Below are 14,129 nucleotides of genomic sequence, written 5' to 3'. Positions count from 1 at the left end.
TTAATATTTAGTACAGAAACTTTTGTTTGCAATTACAGAGATCATACATTTCCTGTAGTTTTTGACCAGGTTTGCACGCACTGCAGCAGGGATTTTGGCCCACTCCTCCATACAGACCTTCTCCAGATCCTTCACGTTTCGGGGCTGTCGCTGGGCAATACGGACTTTCAGCTCCCTCCAAAAATGTTCTATTGGGTTCAGGTCTGGAGACTGGCTAGGCCACTCCAGGACCTTGAGATGCTTCTTACGGAGCCACTCCTTAGTTGCCATGGTTGTGTGTTTCAGGTCGTTGTCATGCTGGAAGACCCAGCCACGACCCATCTTCAATGCTCTTACTGAGGGAAGGAGGTTGTTGGCCAAGATCTCACGATACATGGCCCATCCATCCTCCCCTCAATACGGTGCAGTCGTCCTGTCCCCTTTGCAGAAAAGCATCCCCAAAGAATGATGTTTCCACCTCCGTGCTTCACGGTTGGGATGGTGTTCTTGGGGTTGTACTCATCCTTCTTCTTCCTCCAAACACGGCGAGTGGAGTTTAGACCAAAAAGCTCTATTTTTGTCTCATCAGACCACATGACCTTCTCCCATTCCTCCTCTGGATCATCCAGATGGTCATTGGCAAACTTCAGACGGGCCTGGACATGCGCTGGCTTGAGCAGGGGGACCTTATGTGCGCTGCAGGATTTTAATCCATGACGGCGTAGTGTGTTACTAATGGTTTTCTTTGAGACTGTGGTCCCAGCTCTCTTCAGGTCATTGACCAGGTCCTGCCATGTAGTTCTGGGCTGATCCCTCACCTTCCTCATGATCATTGATGCCCCACGAGGTGAGATCTTGCATGGAGCCCCAGACCGAGGGTGATTGACCGTCATCTTGAACTTCTTCCATTTTCTAATAATTGCGCCAACAGTTGTTGCCTTCTCACCAAGCTGCTTGCCTATTGTCCTGTAGCACATCCCAGCCTTGTGCAGGTCTACAATTTTATCCCTGATGTCCTTACACAGCTCTCTGGTCTTGGCCATTGTGGAGAGGTTGGAGTCTGTTTGATTGAGTGTGTGGACAGGGGTCTTTTATACAGGTAACAAGTTCAAACAGGTGCAGTTAATACAGGTAATGAGTGGAGAACAGGAGGGCGTCTTAAAGAAAAACTAACAGGTCTGTGAGAGCCGGAATTCTTACTGGTTGGTAGGTGATCAAATACTTATGTCATGCAATAAAATGCTAATTAATTACTTAAAAATCATACAATGTGATATTCAGGATTTTTGTTTTAGATTCCGTCTCTCACAGTTTAAGTGTACCTATGATAAAAATTACAGACCTCTACATGCTTTGTAAGTAGGAAAACCTGCAAAATCGGCAGTGTATCAAATACTTGTTCTCCCCACTGTATATGCATATCATATCTTCTGGGCCCGAGAAGCAGGCAGTTTAATTTGGGCATGCTTTTCATCCAACATTCCGAATGCTGCCCCCTACCCTAGAGAAGTTAAGAGTCTCATTAGGTCATTAACTAACGTTTTTAAAGGAATGTTACCGTGATGTGCAAGCAATGTTTCCAAGAGACCATTCCCTTTAATGTTATAAGATATTAATGTTCTAGATGTTCTAGATTAAACGAGAATATTGCAAGAACATTCATGTGTCCAGTTTTTTGTGGGTTAGGAGAATATTTCATCAATGCCCCACCAAACATACACAGAACGTGGTTGCCATGTTCTCAGAATTTAAGATATAACAATTCTAGACATATATCATGGGAATGTTGCAAGAACATTCGTGTCCTGTTTTCTGAGTGTTAGGAGAATATTCCATCAACGTTACATCAAACATACGCAGAACATGGTTGCCATGTTCTCAGAATATAAGATATTATTGTTCTAGAAACGTTTCATAGTACGCTGCAAGAACATTCATGTGTCCAGTTTTCTGTGGGTAGAGAGAATATTTTATAAATTTACCACAAAACATACACAGAACATGGTTGTCATGTTCTCAGAACATAAGATATTAATGTTCTAGACATGTTTCATGGGAACTATGCAAGAACATTTGTGTAAAAAAATGTCATTACACATTACACCTCTTGTTACTGTCATTACATCTCTTGTTACTGTTGTTGAGCCAATCCAAGGCTCTGATTGGTGGACCACTGATCCAGTCATAGATCTTTGTCTGTTGGCAAGGTTAGGTTTGTTAAAATATTAAATAATGAAATATAATAATCCATTTTGAATTCAGGCTGTAACAATGAAATGTGGAATAAGTCAAGCACACAGTGCTTTTAACATAGTGTTTTCAATTTAGTGCCTTCAGAACATATTCATACCCCTTGACTTATTCCACATTTTGTTGTGTTACAGCCTGAAAATTTAAATAGATTAAATGTATGTTTTTCCTCACCCAACTACACACAGTACCCATAATGAGAAAGTTGTAATTTAAAAAAAAAAAAAATGTTTTAAAAAAAATTGTGAAAATGAAATGCAGAAATACCTCATTTACATACATACAGTTGAAGTCGTAAGTTTACATACACTTCGGTTGGAATCATGAAAACTTGTTTTTCAACCACTCCACAAATGTATTGTTAATTAACAAACTATAGTTTTAGCAAGTCGGTTAGGACATCTACTTTGTGCATGACACAAGTCATTTTTCCAACTTATAATTCACTGTATCACAATTCCAGTGGGTCAGAAGTTTATATACACTAAGTTGACTGTGCCTTTAAACAGCTTGGAAAATTCCAGAAAATGATGTCATCGCTTTAGAAGCTTTTGATAGGCTAATTGACATCATTTGAGTCTATTGGAGGTGTACCTGTGGATGTATTTGAAGGCCTACCTTCAAATTCAGTGCCACGTTGCTTGACATCATGGGAAAATCTAAAGAAATCAGCCAAGACCTCAGAAAATAAATTTGTAGACCTCCGCAAGTTTGGTTCATCCTTGGGAGCAATTTCCAAATGCCTGAAGGTACCACATCTGTACAAACAATAGTACGCAAGTATAAACACCATGGGACCACGCAGCCGTCATACCGCTCAGAAACGAGACGCATTCTGTCTCCTACAAATGAACGTACTTTGGTGCGAAAGTGCAAATCAATCCCAAAACAACAGCAAAGGACCCTGTGAAGATGCTGGAGGAAACAGGTACAAAAGTATCTATATCCACAGGAAAACGAGTCCTATATCGACATAACCTGAAAGGCCGCTCATCAAGGAAGAAGCCACTGCTCCAAAACCGCCATAAAAAGTCATACTACGATTTGCGAATGCACATGGGGACAAAGATCGTACTTTTTTGAGAAATGTCCTCTGGTGTGATGAAACAAAAATAGAACTGTTTGGCCATAATGACCATCGTTATGTTTGGAGGAAAAAGGGGGAGGATTGCAAGCCGAAGAACACCATCCCAACCGTGAAGCACGGGGGTGGCAGCATCATGTTGTGGAGGTGCTTTGCTTCAGGAGGGACTGGTGCACTTCACAAAATAGATGGCATCATGAGGCAGGAAAATTATGTGGATATATTGAAGCAACATCTTAAGACATCAGTCATGAATTTAAAGCTTGGTCGCAAATGGGTCTTCCAAATGGACAATGACCCCAAGCATACTTCCAAAGTTGTGGCAAAATGGCTTAAGGACAACAAAGTCAAGGCATTGGAGTGACCATCACAAAACCCTGACCTCAATCCCATAGAAAATTTGTGGGCAGAGTCCTACAAGTCCTACAAACCTGACTCAGTTACACCAGCTCTGTCAGGAGGAATGGGCCAATATTCACCCAACTTATTGTGGGATGCTTGTGAAAGGCTACCCGAAACGTTTGACCCAAGTTAAACAATTTAAAGGCAATGCTACCAAATACTAATTGAGTGTATGTAAACTTCTGACCGACTGGGAATGTGATTAAATAAATAAAAGATGAAATAAATAATTCTCTCTACTTTTTTTCTGACATTTCACATTCTTAAAATAAAGTGGTGATCCTAACTGACCTAAAACAGGGAATTTTTACTTGGATTAAATGTCAGGAATTGTGAACTACTGAGTTTAAATGTATTTGGCTAAGATGTATGTAAACTTCCGACTTCAACTGTAAGTAGTCTCACCCTTGAGTCAATACTTTGTAGAAGCACCTTTGGCAGGGATTACAGCTGTGAGTCTTTCTGGTTAAGTCTCTTCTGGTTAAGAGCTTTCCACACCTGGATTGTGCAACATTTGCCCATTATTATTTTCAAAATTCATCAAGCTCTGTCAAGTTGGTTGTTGATCATTGCTAGACAACCATTTTCAGGTCTTGCAATAGATTTAAGTCAAAACTATAACAGCCACTCAGGAACATTCACTATCTCCTTGGTAAGCAACTCCAGTTTAGACTTGGCCTTGTGTTTTAGGTTATTGTCCTGATGAAAGGTGAATTAGTCTCCCAGTGTCTGGTGGAAAGCAGACTGAACCAGGTTTTCCTCTAGGATTTTGCCTGTGTCTGGCGCCATTCTGGTTATTTTTTATGCTGAAAAAACTCCCCAGTCCTTAACAATTACAAGCATATGCATTACATGATGTAGCCACCAGTATACTTGAAAATATGGAGAGTGGTACTCAGTAATGTGCTGTATTGGATTTGCCCCAAACATAACACTTTGTATTCAGGACAAAAAGTCTCCACCTCCCTTTATGGCGGTGGAGGCACCAGACGGACCGCTCGACACGGGAATCCTCACGGGCCAGTTTGGGACGGCCCAGTTAGAAGACCCCAACCTCCAGAACACAAGGGGCCAGGTGATCGCGGTGGACGGCGCACTATTACCCGGGGTAAGTGAGTGGCGCTACCCCCACTTTGCCATCAAGCATAATTTATTGTATCAGGTAGTAATGCACAATGGGGAGTCAAAAGACTTGTTACTCATACCCACCCAGTATGTTAGGACTGTCTTGCAGCTCGCCCCCACACCCACCTGCTCGGGGCACACCTGGGGATGTAGAAAACCAGGGAGCGGATCAGGAATCGGTTCCACTGTCCCGGAGTCAAGAGTGCCGTTGAGGACTACTGCCGTACCTGCCTGGAGTGCCAGATCACAGCTCACATGGTATATTATAGAAACCCTTTGGTTCCCTTTCCCATTATAGGGGTGCCGTCCGGTATCCCCCATTACGCACGGCGGCAACGAACGTTATCGCGCGGGAGCTCTTCCTTTATTCAGCCGGGTGGGTATTCTGCGGGAAATTCTGTAGGACCAGGTCCCGCATTCATGTCTCGTGTAATGAAAGTGGTCTGCAATCTTTTACGAATCAACCAAATGACGACCAGTATGTACCATCCACAAACGGATGGGCTAGTCGAACACTTCAATAAGACCCTAAAACAGATGCTGAAGAATGTCATCGAGAGAGACGGGAAGAAACTGGGACCAGCTGCTGCCCTACCTGATGTTATTGGTGCGCGAGGTACCCCAAGCATCCACTGGGTTCTCCTCACTTGAGCTCCTGTATGGCCATCGGCCCCACGGACTGCTGGACCTAGCCAAGAAGGTCTGGGAGTACCAACCAACCCCCCTTCGCAGCATGGTGGAACACGTGGAGGAGATGAGGGAGAGGATGACTGCGATTTGGCCAGTGGTGAGGGAGCACACGACCCAGGCGCAACACGCCCAGGAGCGTGTTTACAACCGGGGGGCCCAATCACGAGAGTTCCACCCAGGTGAGAAGGTCTTGGTGCTGATCCCCACAATGGAGAGCAAATTCCTGGCTACGTGGCATGGGTCCTATGATATCGTCAAGCGGATAGGCAATGTCAATTATAAGGTCTGCCAACCAGGGTGGAGAAAACCCCTCCAGCTTTACCATGTGAACCTTCTGAAGAAGTGGCACGCACTAGAGGCGCTGTGCGCAATGTGTACCCGGCCACAGCAGAATCCGCCCTCTGTCGAAGTCTCCATGGGGGAAGACCTCAGCCCGACCTAACGACAAGCGCTCTGAGAGTTGGTCCAGTGGAATACGGCCGTGTTCTCCGAGGTGCCGGGGCCCACGGATCTCGTGGAACATCACATCTACACAAAAGTGTGTAAACGGCCATACCGGACACCAGAATCACGGAGGACGGCGGTCCAGCGGGAAGTGACGACAATGCTAGAGATGGGGGTACTGGAGGAGTCCCACACTGAGTAGTCTAGCCCTATAGTGCTGGTACCGAAACCGGACAGAACCGTCCGCTTCTGCAACGGCTTCTGGGAACGAGGTCAGTAAATTCGACGCCTACCCCATGCCCCGGGTGGACAAACTGATCGACCGCTTGGGGAAGGCACCCTGGACCTGACGAAGGGGTACTGACAGGTGCCGCTGCCAGCGGTCTCCCGGGAGAAGATGGCTTTCTCACAATTCCCGGAAGCTAAAAATGTCCCCTTTTCTTCCATGGCCTGCATACTGACCAGACTTGTCATCCATTGATCATGTTTGGGATGCTCTGGATCGACGTGGACAACAGCGTGTTCCAGTTCCCACCAATATCCAGCAACTTCGCACAGCCATTGAAGAGGAGTGGGACAACATTCCACATGCCACAATCAACAGACTGATCAACGCTGCATGTGGCAAATGGTGGTCACACCAGATACTGACTGGTTTTATGATCCATGCCACCACTTTTTTTTAAAGGTATCTGTGACCAACAGATGCATATCTGTATTCCTAGTCATGTGAAATCCATAGATTAGGGCATAATGAATTTATTTGAATTTACTTGAGTTCCTTATATGAACTGTAACTCAGTAAAATCTTTGAAATTGTTGCATGTTGCATTTACATTTTGTTAAGTGTAGGTTAGTATTGTGGAGTAACTACAATGTTGTTGATCCATCCTCAGTTTTTTCCTATCACAGCCATTAAACTCGAACTGTTATGTTCACTATTGGCCTCATGGTGAAAACCCTGAGCGGTTTCCATCCTCTCCGGCAACTGTTAGGAAGGATGCCTGTACCTTTGTAGTGACTGGGTATATTGACACACCATCCAAAGGTTAATTAATAACTTTTTTTACCCATCTACCTACATAGCCTCACAGTGGAGGTGTCATAATACCCATAAAACCTAGCCGTCAAACAGTGAAATGGTTCCAATAATTTTTCTACCGTTAATTTTCCCCCTTAGGGGATTTTAGAAACACTTTAAGTAAGGTCTGTTTCAGGTGGACTTACCCTGGCGGGCTGTTTTGATTATATAAATATCTCTCGGACAAGGTGACTTTTATCAATATATTCGGCTCTATTTAATCTCAGATTCGAAAATGCTAATTAGCATCAAAGAAGACATCATGCAAAACTACAAATCCCTGCAAGCTCTTACATGTCATCTCTAGCTGACACCTATGCTAACAGTTATTGTGTCAATTTAAAACTAGCACAAGACAGTTTACAGAATTTTCCTTTTTTAAAGAAATGTTGCCTATTTATTCATTACTACATTTCGCTAACATTAGATAGTTAATACAGAGATTCTTACCTTTGCCTCAATTCGGCAGTCTCATCCGGATCATCATGGAATTTGTAGTTCTTTATGATAGTCACATTAGCAGCAAATTAGCATTTCATTTTGGGGGGATAAATACATGTGAATATATTGATAAAAGTCACCCTGTCCTAGAGAGATTTACACGACGTCATGCCTGGGTAAGCCTACACGAAACACAGCTCTTATTTTAATTGCTTCTAAAATCCCCTATGGGAAAGATGAATGGTGGAAAAAACTATTGGAACCATTTCCCTGTTTCACCGCTAGGTTTTATGGGTATTATGACTCATACTGTGGTACTCTATAGGTGCCCTTCTTTGCGAGGTATTGAAAAACCTCCCTGGTCTTTGTAGTTGAATCTGTGCTTGAAATTCTTACAGATAATTGTATGTCTAGGGTACAAGGATGAGGTAGTTATTCAAAAATCATGTTAACCACTATTATTGAATATGGAATGAGTCCGTGCAACTTATTATGTGACTTGTTAAGCACACTTTTACTCCTGAACGTATTTAGGTTTGCCATAACAAAGGGGTTGAATACGTATTGACTCAAGACATTTCAGCATTTAATTTTTATTTAAAAAATTAAAAGAACATAATTCCGCTTGACATTATGGGGTATTGTGTGTAGGCCAGTGACAAAAAATCTAAATTTAATCCATTAAAAATTCAGGATGTAACACAACAAAAAGTGGATAAAGTGTGTGTGAATACTTTCTGAAGGTACTGTATTTGACACACTTTAACATACAGTGCATTCGGAAAGTATTCAGACCCTTTGACTTTTTCCACATTTTGTTACGTTACAGCCTTATTCTAAAATGTATTACATAGTTTTTCCCCCTCATCAATCTACACACAATACCTCATAATGACAAAGCAACAACAGGTTTTCTTAAATGTTTGAAAATGTGTATATATATATATATGTATCACATTTACATAAGTATTCAGACCCTTTACTCAGTACTTTGTTGAAGCACCTTTGGCAGCGATTACAGCCTTGAGTCTTCTTGGTTATGACACTACAGGCTTGACGCAGCTGTATTTGGGGAGTTTCTCCCATTCTTCTCTGCAGATCCTCTCAACCTCTGTCAGGTTGGATGGGGAGCATCGCTGCACAGCTCTTTTCAGGTTTCTCCAGAGATGTTCGATCGGGTTCAAGTCTGGGCTCTGGTTGGGCCACTCAAGGACATTCAGAGAAGCCACTGCTGCATTGTCTTGGCTGTGTGCTTAGGGTCATTGTCCTGTTGGAAGGAGAACCTTTGCCCCAGTCTGAGGCGCTTTGGAGCAGGTTTTCATCAAGGATCTCTCTGTATTTTGCTCCGTTCATCATTCCCTGGATCCTGACTAGTCTCCCAGTCCCTGCTGCTGAAAAACATCCCCACAGCATGACTCTGCCACCACCATGCTTCAACGTAGGGATGGTCCCAGGTTTCCTCCAGATGTGACACTTGGCATTCAGACCAGAGAATCTTGTTTCTCATGGTCTGGGACTCTTTAGGTGCCTTTTGGCAATCTCCAAGCTTACTGTCATGTGCCTTTTACTGAGGAGTGGCTTCCGTCTGGCCACTCTACCATAACGGCCTGATTGGTGGAGTGCTGCAGAGATGGTTGTCCTTCTGGAAGGTTCTCCCATCTTCACAGAGGAATTCTGGAGCTCTGTCAGAGCGACCATCGGGTTCTTGGTCACCTCCCTAACCAAGGCCCTTCTCCCCTGATTGCTCAGTTTGGCGGACAACTATAGGAAGAGTCTTGGTAGTTCCAAACTTTTTCTATTTAAGAATAATGGAGGCCACTGTGTTCTTGGGGACCTTCAGTGCTCCAGACATGTTTTCGTACCCTTCACCAGATCTGTGCCTCGACACAATCCTGCTGTCTCTGACCTTTACGGACAATTCCTTCGACCTCGTGGCTTCGTCTTTGCTCTGACATGCACTGTCAACTGTGGGACCTTATATAGAAAGGTGTGTGCCTTTGCAAATCATGTCCAATCACTTGAATTTACCACAGCTGGACTCTAATCAAGTTGTAGAAACATCTCAAGGATGATCAATGGAAACAGGTTGCACCTGAGCTCAATTTTGATTATCATAGCAAAGGGTCTGAATACTTATGTAAATAAGGTATTTCTGTTTTTGTGTTTTTGTATACATTTGCAAAAAAAAAAAAAATGTTATTACCTGTTCATTATGGGGTACTGTGTGTAGATTGATGAGAAAAAACATTAATTTAATCAATTTTAGAATAAGGCTGTATAAGGCTGTACTTAATAAAATGTGGAAAAAGTCAAGGGGTCAGAATACTTTCCGAATTAACTGTATGTGATTACATTGTGCATGGTCATTTATACCCGTAATTATTATTCGACATTTTGTCACCTGGGATTTGAACTCACAACCTCTTAGTTCACAAAGTTCCGATCTTCCTTTCTACGCCACCATGTCCGTGTCAGGTATCAGGTAATCAGACTGTTCTGTTATCATTTGTTTTATTTACTAATTGTAGATATGTAAGGGCTTTCTGTATAGTTGTCTAATGCCGGTGGGGCATATTAATGATAGTCCTGAAAATCAAGTGTACTTTTACCATAGCTGAGATTTACTTCAAAGTGCATTCACCCTATTGCTTACACGTATCAAGTTGTTCCAGATCTACACAAATGCCTAGGGTTAGGGTTGCTTCTGGACAGGGCCCAACTATACTGGCCCAATAAGCACATGCAATAGAGATATCCCTTATTGGGTATTGAGTATCCATCCAGCTCCAAGGTCGAGGGCTTGTGATTTACCATTTGTTTGTTTTGGTTGTAAAACATAAAAATGAAATTACGTATTGCAAACATGCTGTCAGTGGAAGTAGACTTGGCAGGCTAATAGCTAGCGGTAAGGTGTTGTTGTTCTATACAGGGGAGGAGAATATGCTTGTATAATCTGTCAAACTGGCCAGAGCTGTGACAGTGAGCTGTGACATCTATCATACCCGCTCTTTCTATTTGGCAGGAGGAAGGGAAACGCAGAGATGCATGGCTGAACGGAGCAGCCGGTCCGCTGAGACGATAAATGTTACCCGCTATCACTCTCCCATTTCATGCTTTACCAAAATAGTGCCTATACTGCCTTCAGCGAATCAAATCAAATCAAATTGTATTTGTCACATGCACCAAATACAACAGGTTACAGTGAAATGCTTATTTTCAAGCCCTTAACCTACAATGCAGTTTTAAGAAAAATAAGTGTTAAGTAAAAAATAGCTAAGTAAAAAAAATAAAAATAAAGAGCAGCAGTAAAATAACAGTAGTGAGGCTATATACAGTGAGAACCAGTACAGAGTCAATGTGCGGGGGCATCGGTTAGTCGAGGTAATTGAGGTAATATGTGCATGTAGGTAGAGTTAAAGTGACTATGCATAGATAATAAACAGAGAGTAGCAGCAGCATTAAAGAGGGGGGGGTCTAGCCATTTCATTAGCTGTTCAGAAGTCTTATGGCTTGGGCGTAGCAGTTGTTTAGAAACCTTTTGAACTTAGACTTGGTGCTCCGGTACCGCTTGTCGTGCGGTAGCAGAGAGAACAATCTATGACTAGGGTGGTTGGAGTCTTTGTCAATTTTTGGTGCCTTCCTCTGATACCGCCTGGTATAGAGGTCCTGGATGGCAGGAAGCTTGGCCCCAGTGATGTACTGGGCCGGTCGCACTACCCTTTGTAGTGCCTTGCAGTGGGAGACAGAGCAGTTGCCATACCAGGCAGTGATGCAACCAGTCAGGATGCTCTCGATGGTGCAGCTGTAGAACTTTTTGAGGATCTGAGGACCCATGCCAAATCTTTTCAGTCTCCTGAGGGGGAATAGGCTTTGTTGTGCCCTCTTCACAACTGTCTTGGTGTGCTTGGACCATGATCGCTTTTTGGTGGTGTGGATACCAAGGAACTTGAAGCGCTCAGCCTGCTCCACTACTGCCCCGTCGTTGAGAATGGGGGTGTGCTCGGTCCTCCTTTTCTTGTAGTCCACAATCATCTCCTTTGTCTCGATCACGTTGAGGGAGAGGTTGTTATCCTGGCACCACACAGCCAGGTCTCTGACCTCCTCCCTATAGGCTGTCTCAGCGTTGTCTGTGATCAAATTGCAAATTGGAGTGGGTCTAGGTTTTCTGGGATAATGGTGTTGATGTGAGCCATGACCAGCTTTTCAAAGCACTTCATGGCTACAGACGTCAGTGCTACGGGGCGGTATCATTTAGGCAAGTTACCTTAGTGTTCTTTGGCACAGAGACTATGGTGATCTGCTTGAAACATGTAGGTTTTACAGACTCAGTCAGGGACAGGTTGAAAATGTCAGTGAAGACACTTGCCAGTTGGTCAGCGCATGCTCGGAGTACACGTCCTGGTAATCTATCTGGCCCTGTGGCCTTGTGAATGTTGACCTCTTTAAAGGTCTTACTCACATCGGCTACAGAGAGTGTGATCACACAGTCGTCTGGAACAGCTGATGCCTTCATGCATGCTTCAGTGCTGCTTGCCTCGAAGCGAGCATAGAAGTAATTTATCTCTTCTGGTAGGCTGGTGTCACTGGGCAGTTCACGGCTGTGCTTCCCTTTATAGTCTGTAATAGTTTGCAAATCAAATCATATCCAATTATATTGGTCACATGCACATGTTTAGCAGAGGTTATTGCGGGTGTAGCGAAATGCATGTGCTTCTTGTTCCGACAGAGCAGCAATATCTAACAAGTAATATCTAACAATTTCACAACATATACCCAGTACACACAAATCTAAGTCATATATAAATTAACAATATATAAATATATGGACGTGCAATGTCAGAGCGGCATAGACTAAGATACAGTAGAATAGTATAGAATACAGTATATACCAATGAGATGAGTAATGCAAGATATGTAAACATTATAAGTGACATTATTAAAGTGACTAATGTTCCATTTAATAGAGTGGCCAAAGATTTCAAGTCTATGTATATAGGCAGCAGCCTCTCTGTGCTTGTGATGGCTATTTAACAGTCTGATGGCCTTGAGATAGAAGCTGTTTTTCATTCTCTTGTTCCCAGCTTTGATGCACCTGTACTGACCTTGCCTTCTGGATGATAGCGGGGTGAACAGGCAGTGGCTCGGGTGGTTGTTGTCCTTGATGATATTTCTTCACCACACTGTCTGTGTGGGTGGACGCTGAGGAAGTTTCCACCTTCTCCACTGCTGTCCCGTCGATGTGGATAGGGGGGTGTTCCCTCTGTTTCTCTCCTTTGTTTTGGTTGACGTTGAGTGAGAGGTTATTTTCCTGGCACCACACTCCCAGAGCCCTCACCTCCTCCCTGTAGGCTGTCTCGTTGTTGTTTATAATCAAGCCTACTAATGTTGTATCGTCTGTAAACTTGATGATTGAGTTGGAGGCGTGCTTGGCCACACAGTCATGGGGGAACAGGGAGTACAGGAGGGGGCTGAGTACACACCCTTGTAGGACCCCAGTGTTGAGGATCAGCAAAGTGGAGGTGTTGTTTCCTACCTTCACCACCTGGGGGCAGCCCTTCAGGAAGTCCAGGACCCAATTGCACAGAGCGGGGTTCAAACCCAGGGCCTCGAGCTTAAAGATGATCTTGGAGGGTACTATGGTGTTGAATGCTGAGTTATAGTCAATGAACAGCATTCTTACATAGGTATTCCTCTTGTCCAGATGGGATAGGGCAGTGTGCAGTGTGATGGCGATTGCATCATCTGTGGACCTATTGAGGTGGTAAGCAATTTGAAGTGGGTCTAGGGGTGACAGGTAAGGTGGAGGTGATATGATCCTTGACTAGTCTTTCAAAGCACTTCATGATGACAGAAGTGAGTGCTACGGGGCGATAGTCATTTAGTTTAGTTACCTTTGCATTCTTGGGTACAGGAACAATGGTGGCCATGAAGCATATGGGGACAGCAGACTCGGATAGGGAGAGATTGAGTCCTTAGTAGCGGGCCGTGTCGGTGGCACTGTGTTATCCTCAAAGCGGGCAAAGAACGTGTTTAGCTTGTCCGGAAGCAAGACATTGGTGTCCGCGACATGGCTGGTTTTCCTTTTGTAGTTCGTGATTGTCTGGATTCCCACATACGTCTCGTGTCTGAGCCGTTGAATTGCGACTCCAATTTGTCTCTATACTGACGTTTTGCCTGTTTGATTGCCTTGCGGCGGGAATGACTACTCTGTTTGTATTCTGCCATATTCCCAGTTACCTTGCCATGGTTAAATGCGGTGGTTTGCGCTTTCAGTTTTGTGCGAATGCTGCCATATATCCATTGTTTCTGGTTAGGGTAGGTTTTAATAGTCACAGTGGGTACAACATCTCCTATACACTTCCTGATAAACTCAGTTACAATTTAAGTGTTTTCGTCAATGTTATTCTCGGGGGCTACCGGGAACATATCCCAGTGTGCGTGATCAAAACAATCTTGAAGCGTGGATTCCGAATGGTCAGACCTGTGTTGAATAGTCCTTAGCACGGGTACTTCCTTTTTGAGTTTCTGCCTATAGTAAGGTAGGAGCGAAATGGAGTCCGATTTTCCGAAAGGAACGCGGGGGAGGGCCTTGTATGCATCCCGGAAGTTGGAGTAACAGTGGTCTAGTGTTTT

The 14,129-nt window shown here is 43.8% G+C and overlaps 1 protein-coding gene across 4 annotated transcripts in view; it reads left to right on the top strand.

Moving 5' to 3' along the window:
• The window catches only part of LOC139539746 (transmembrane protein 117-like), a 90,715-nt gene that overhangs the window by 31,333 nt on the left and 45,253 nt on the right, over nt 1-14,129 (top strand). Inside the window, exon 2 of one of the 4 annotated variants that reach the window (XM_071342986.1) lies at nt 4,662-4,823. The exons of 2 other annotated variants lie outside the window; for them this stretch is intronic. Coding sequence is in view for 1 of the 2 variants with exons in the window: in XM_071342984.1 (XP_071199085.1) it covers nt 4,884-5,098 (215 nt within the window). In the remaining variant the exon portion in view is untranslated. Of the gene's footprint in view, nt 1-4,661; nt 4,824-4,853; nt 5,099-14,129 lie in introns of those variants that run through there. One more of the 4 variants, XM_071342984.1, reaches the window with a different exon arrangement.

The sequence above is a fragment of the Salvelinus alpinus genome, chromosome 15 (genome assembly GCF_045679555.1).
Source record: "Salvelinus alpinus chromosome 15, SLU_Salpinus.1, whole genome shotgun sequence".
NCBI classification, from domain to species: Eukaryota; Metazoa; Chordata; class Actinopteri; order Salmoniformes; family Salmonidae; genus Salvelinus; species Salvelinus alpinus.
The sequence above is the reverse complement of the archived record's forward strand: the minus strand, read 5'-3'. Positions and strand labels throughout refer to the sequence as shown.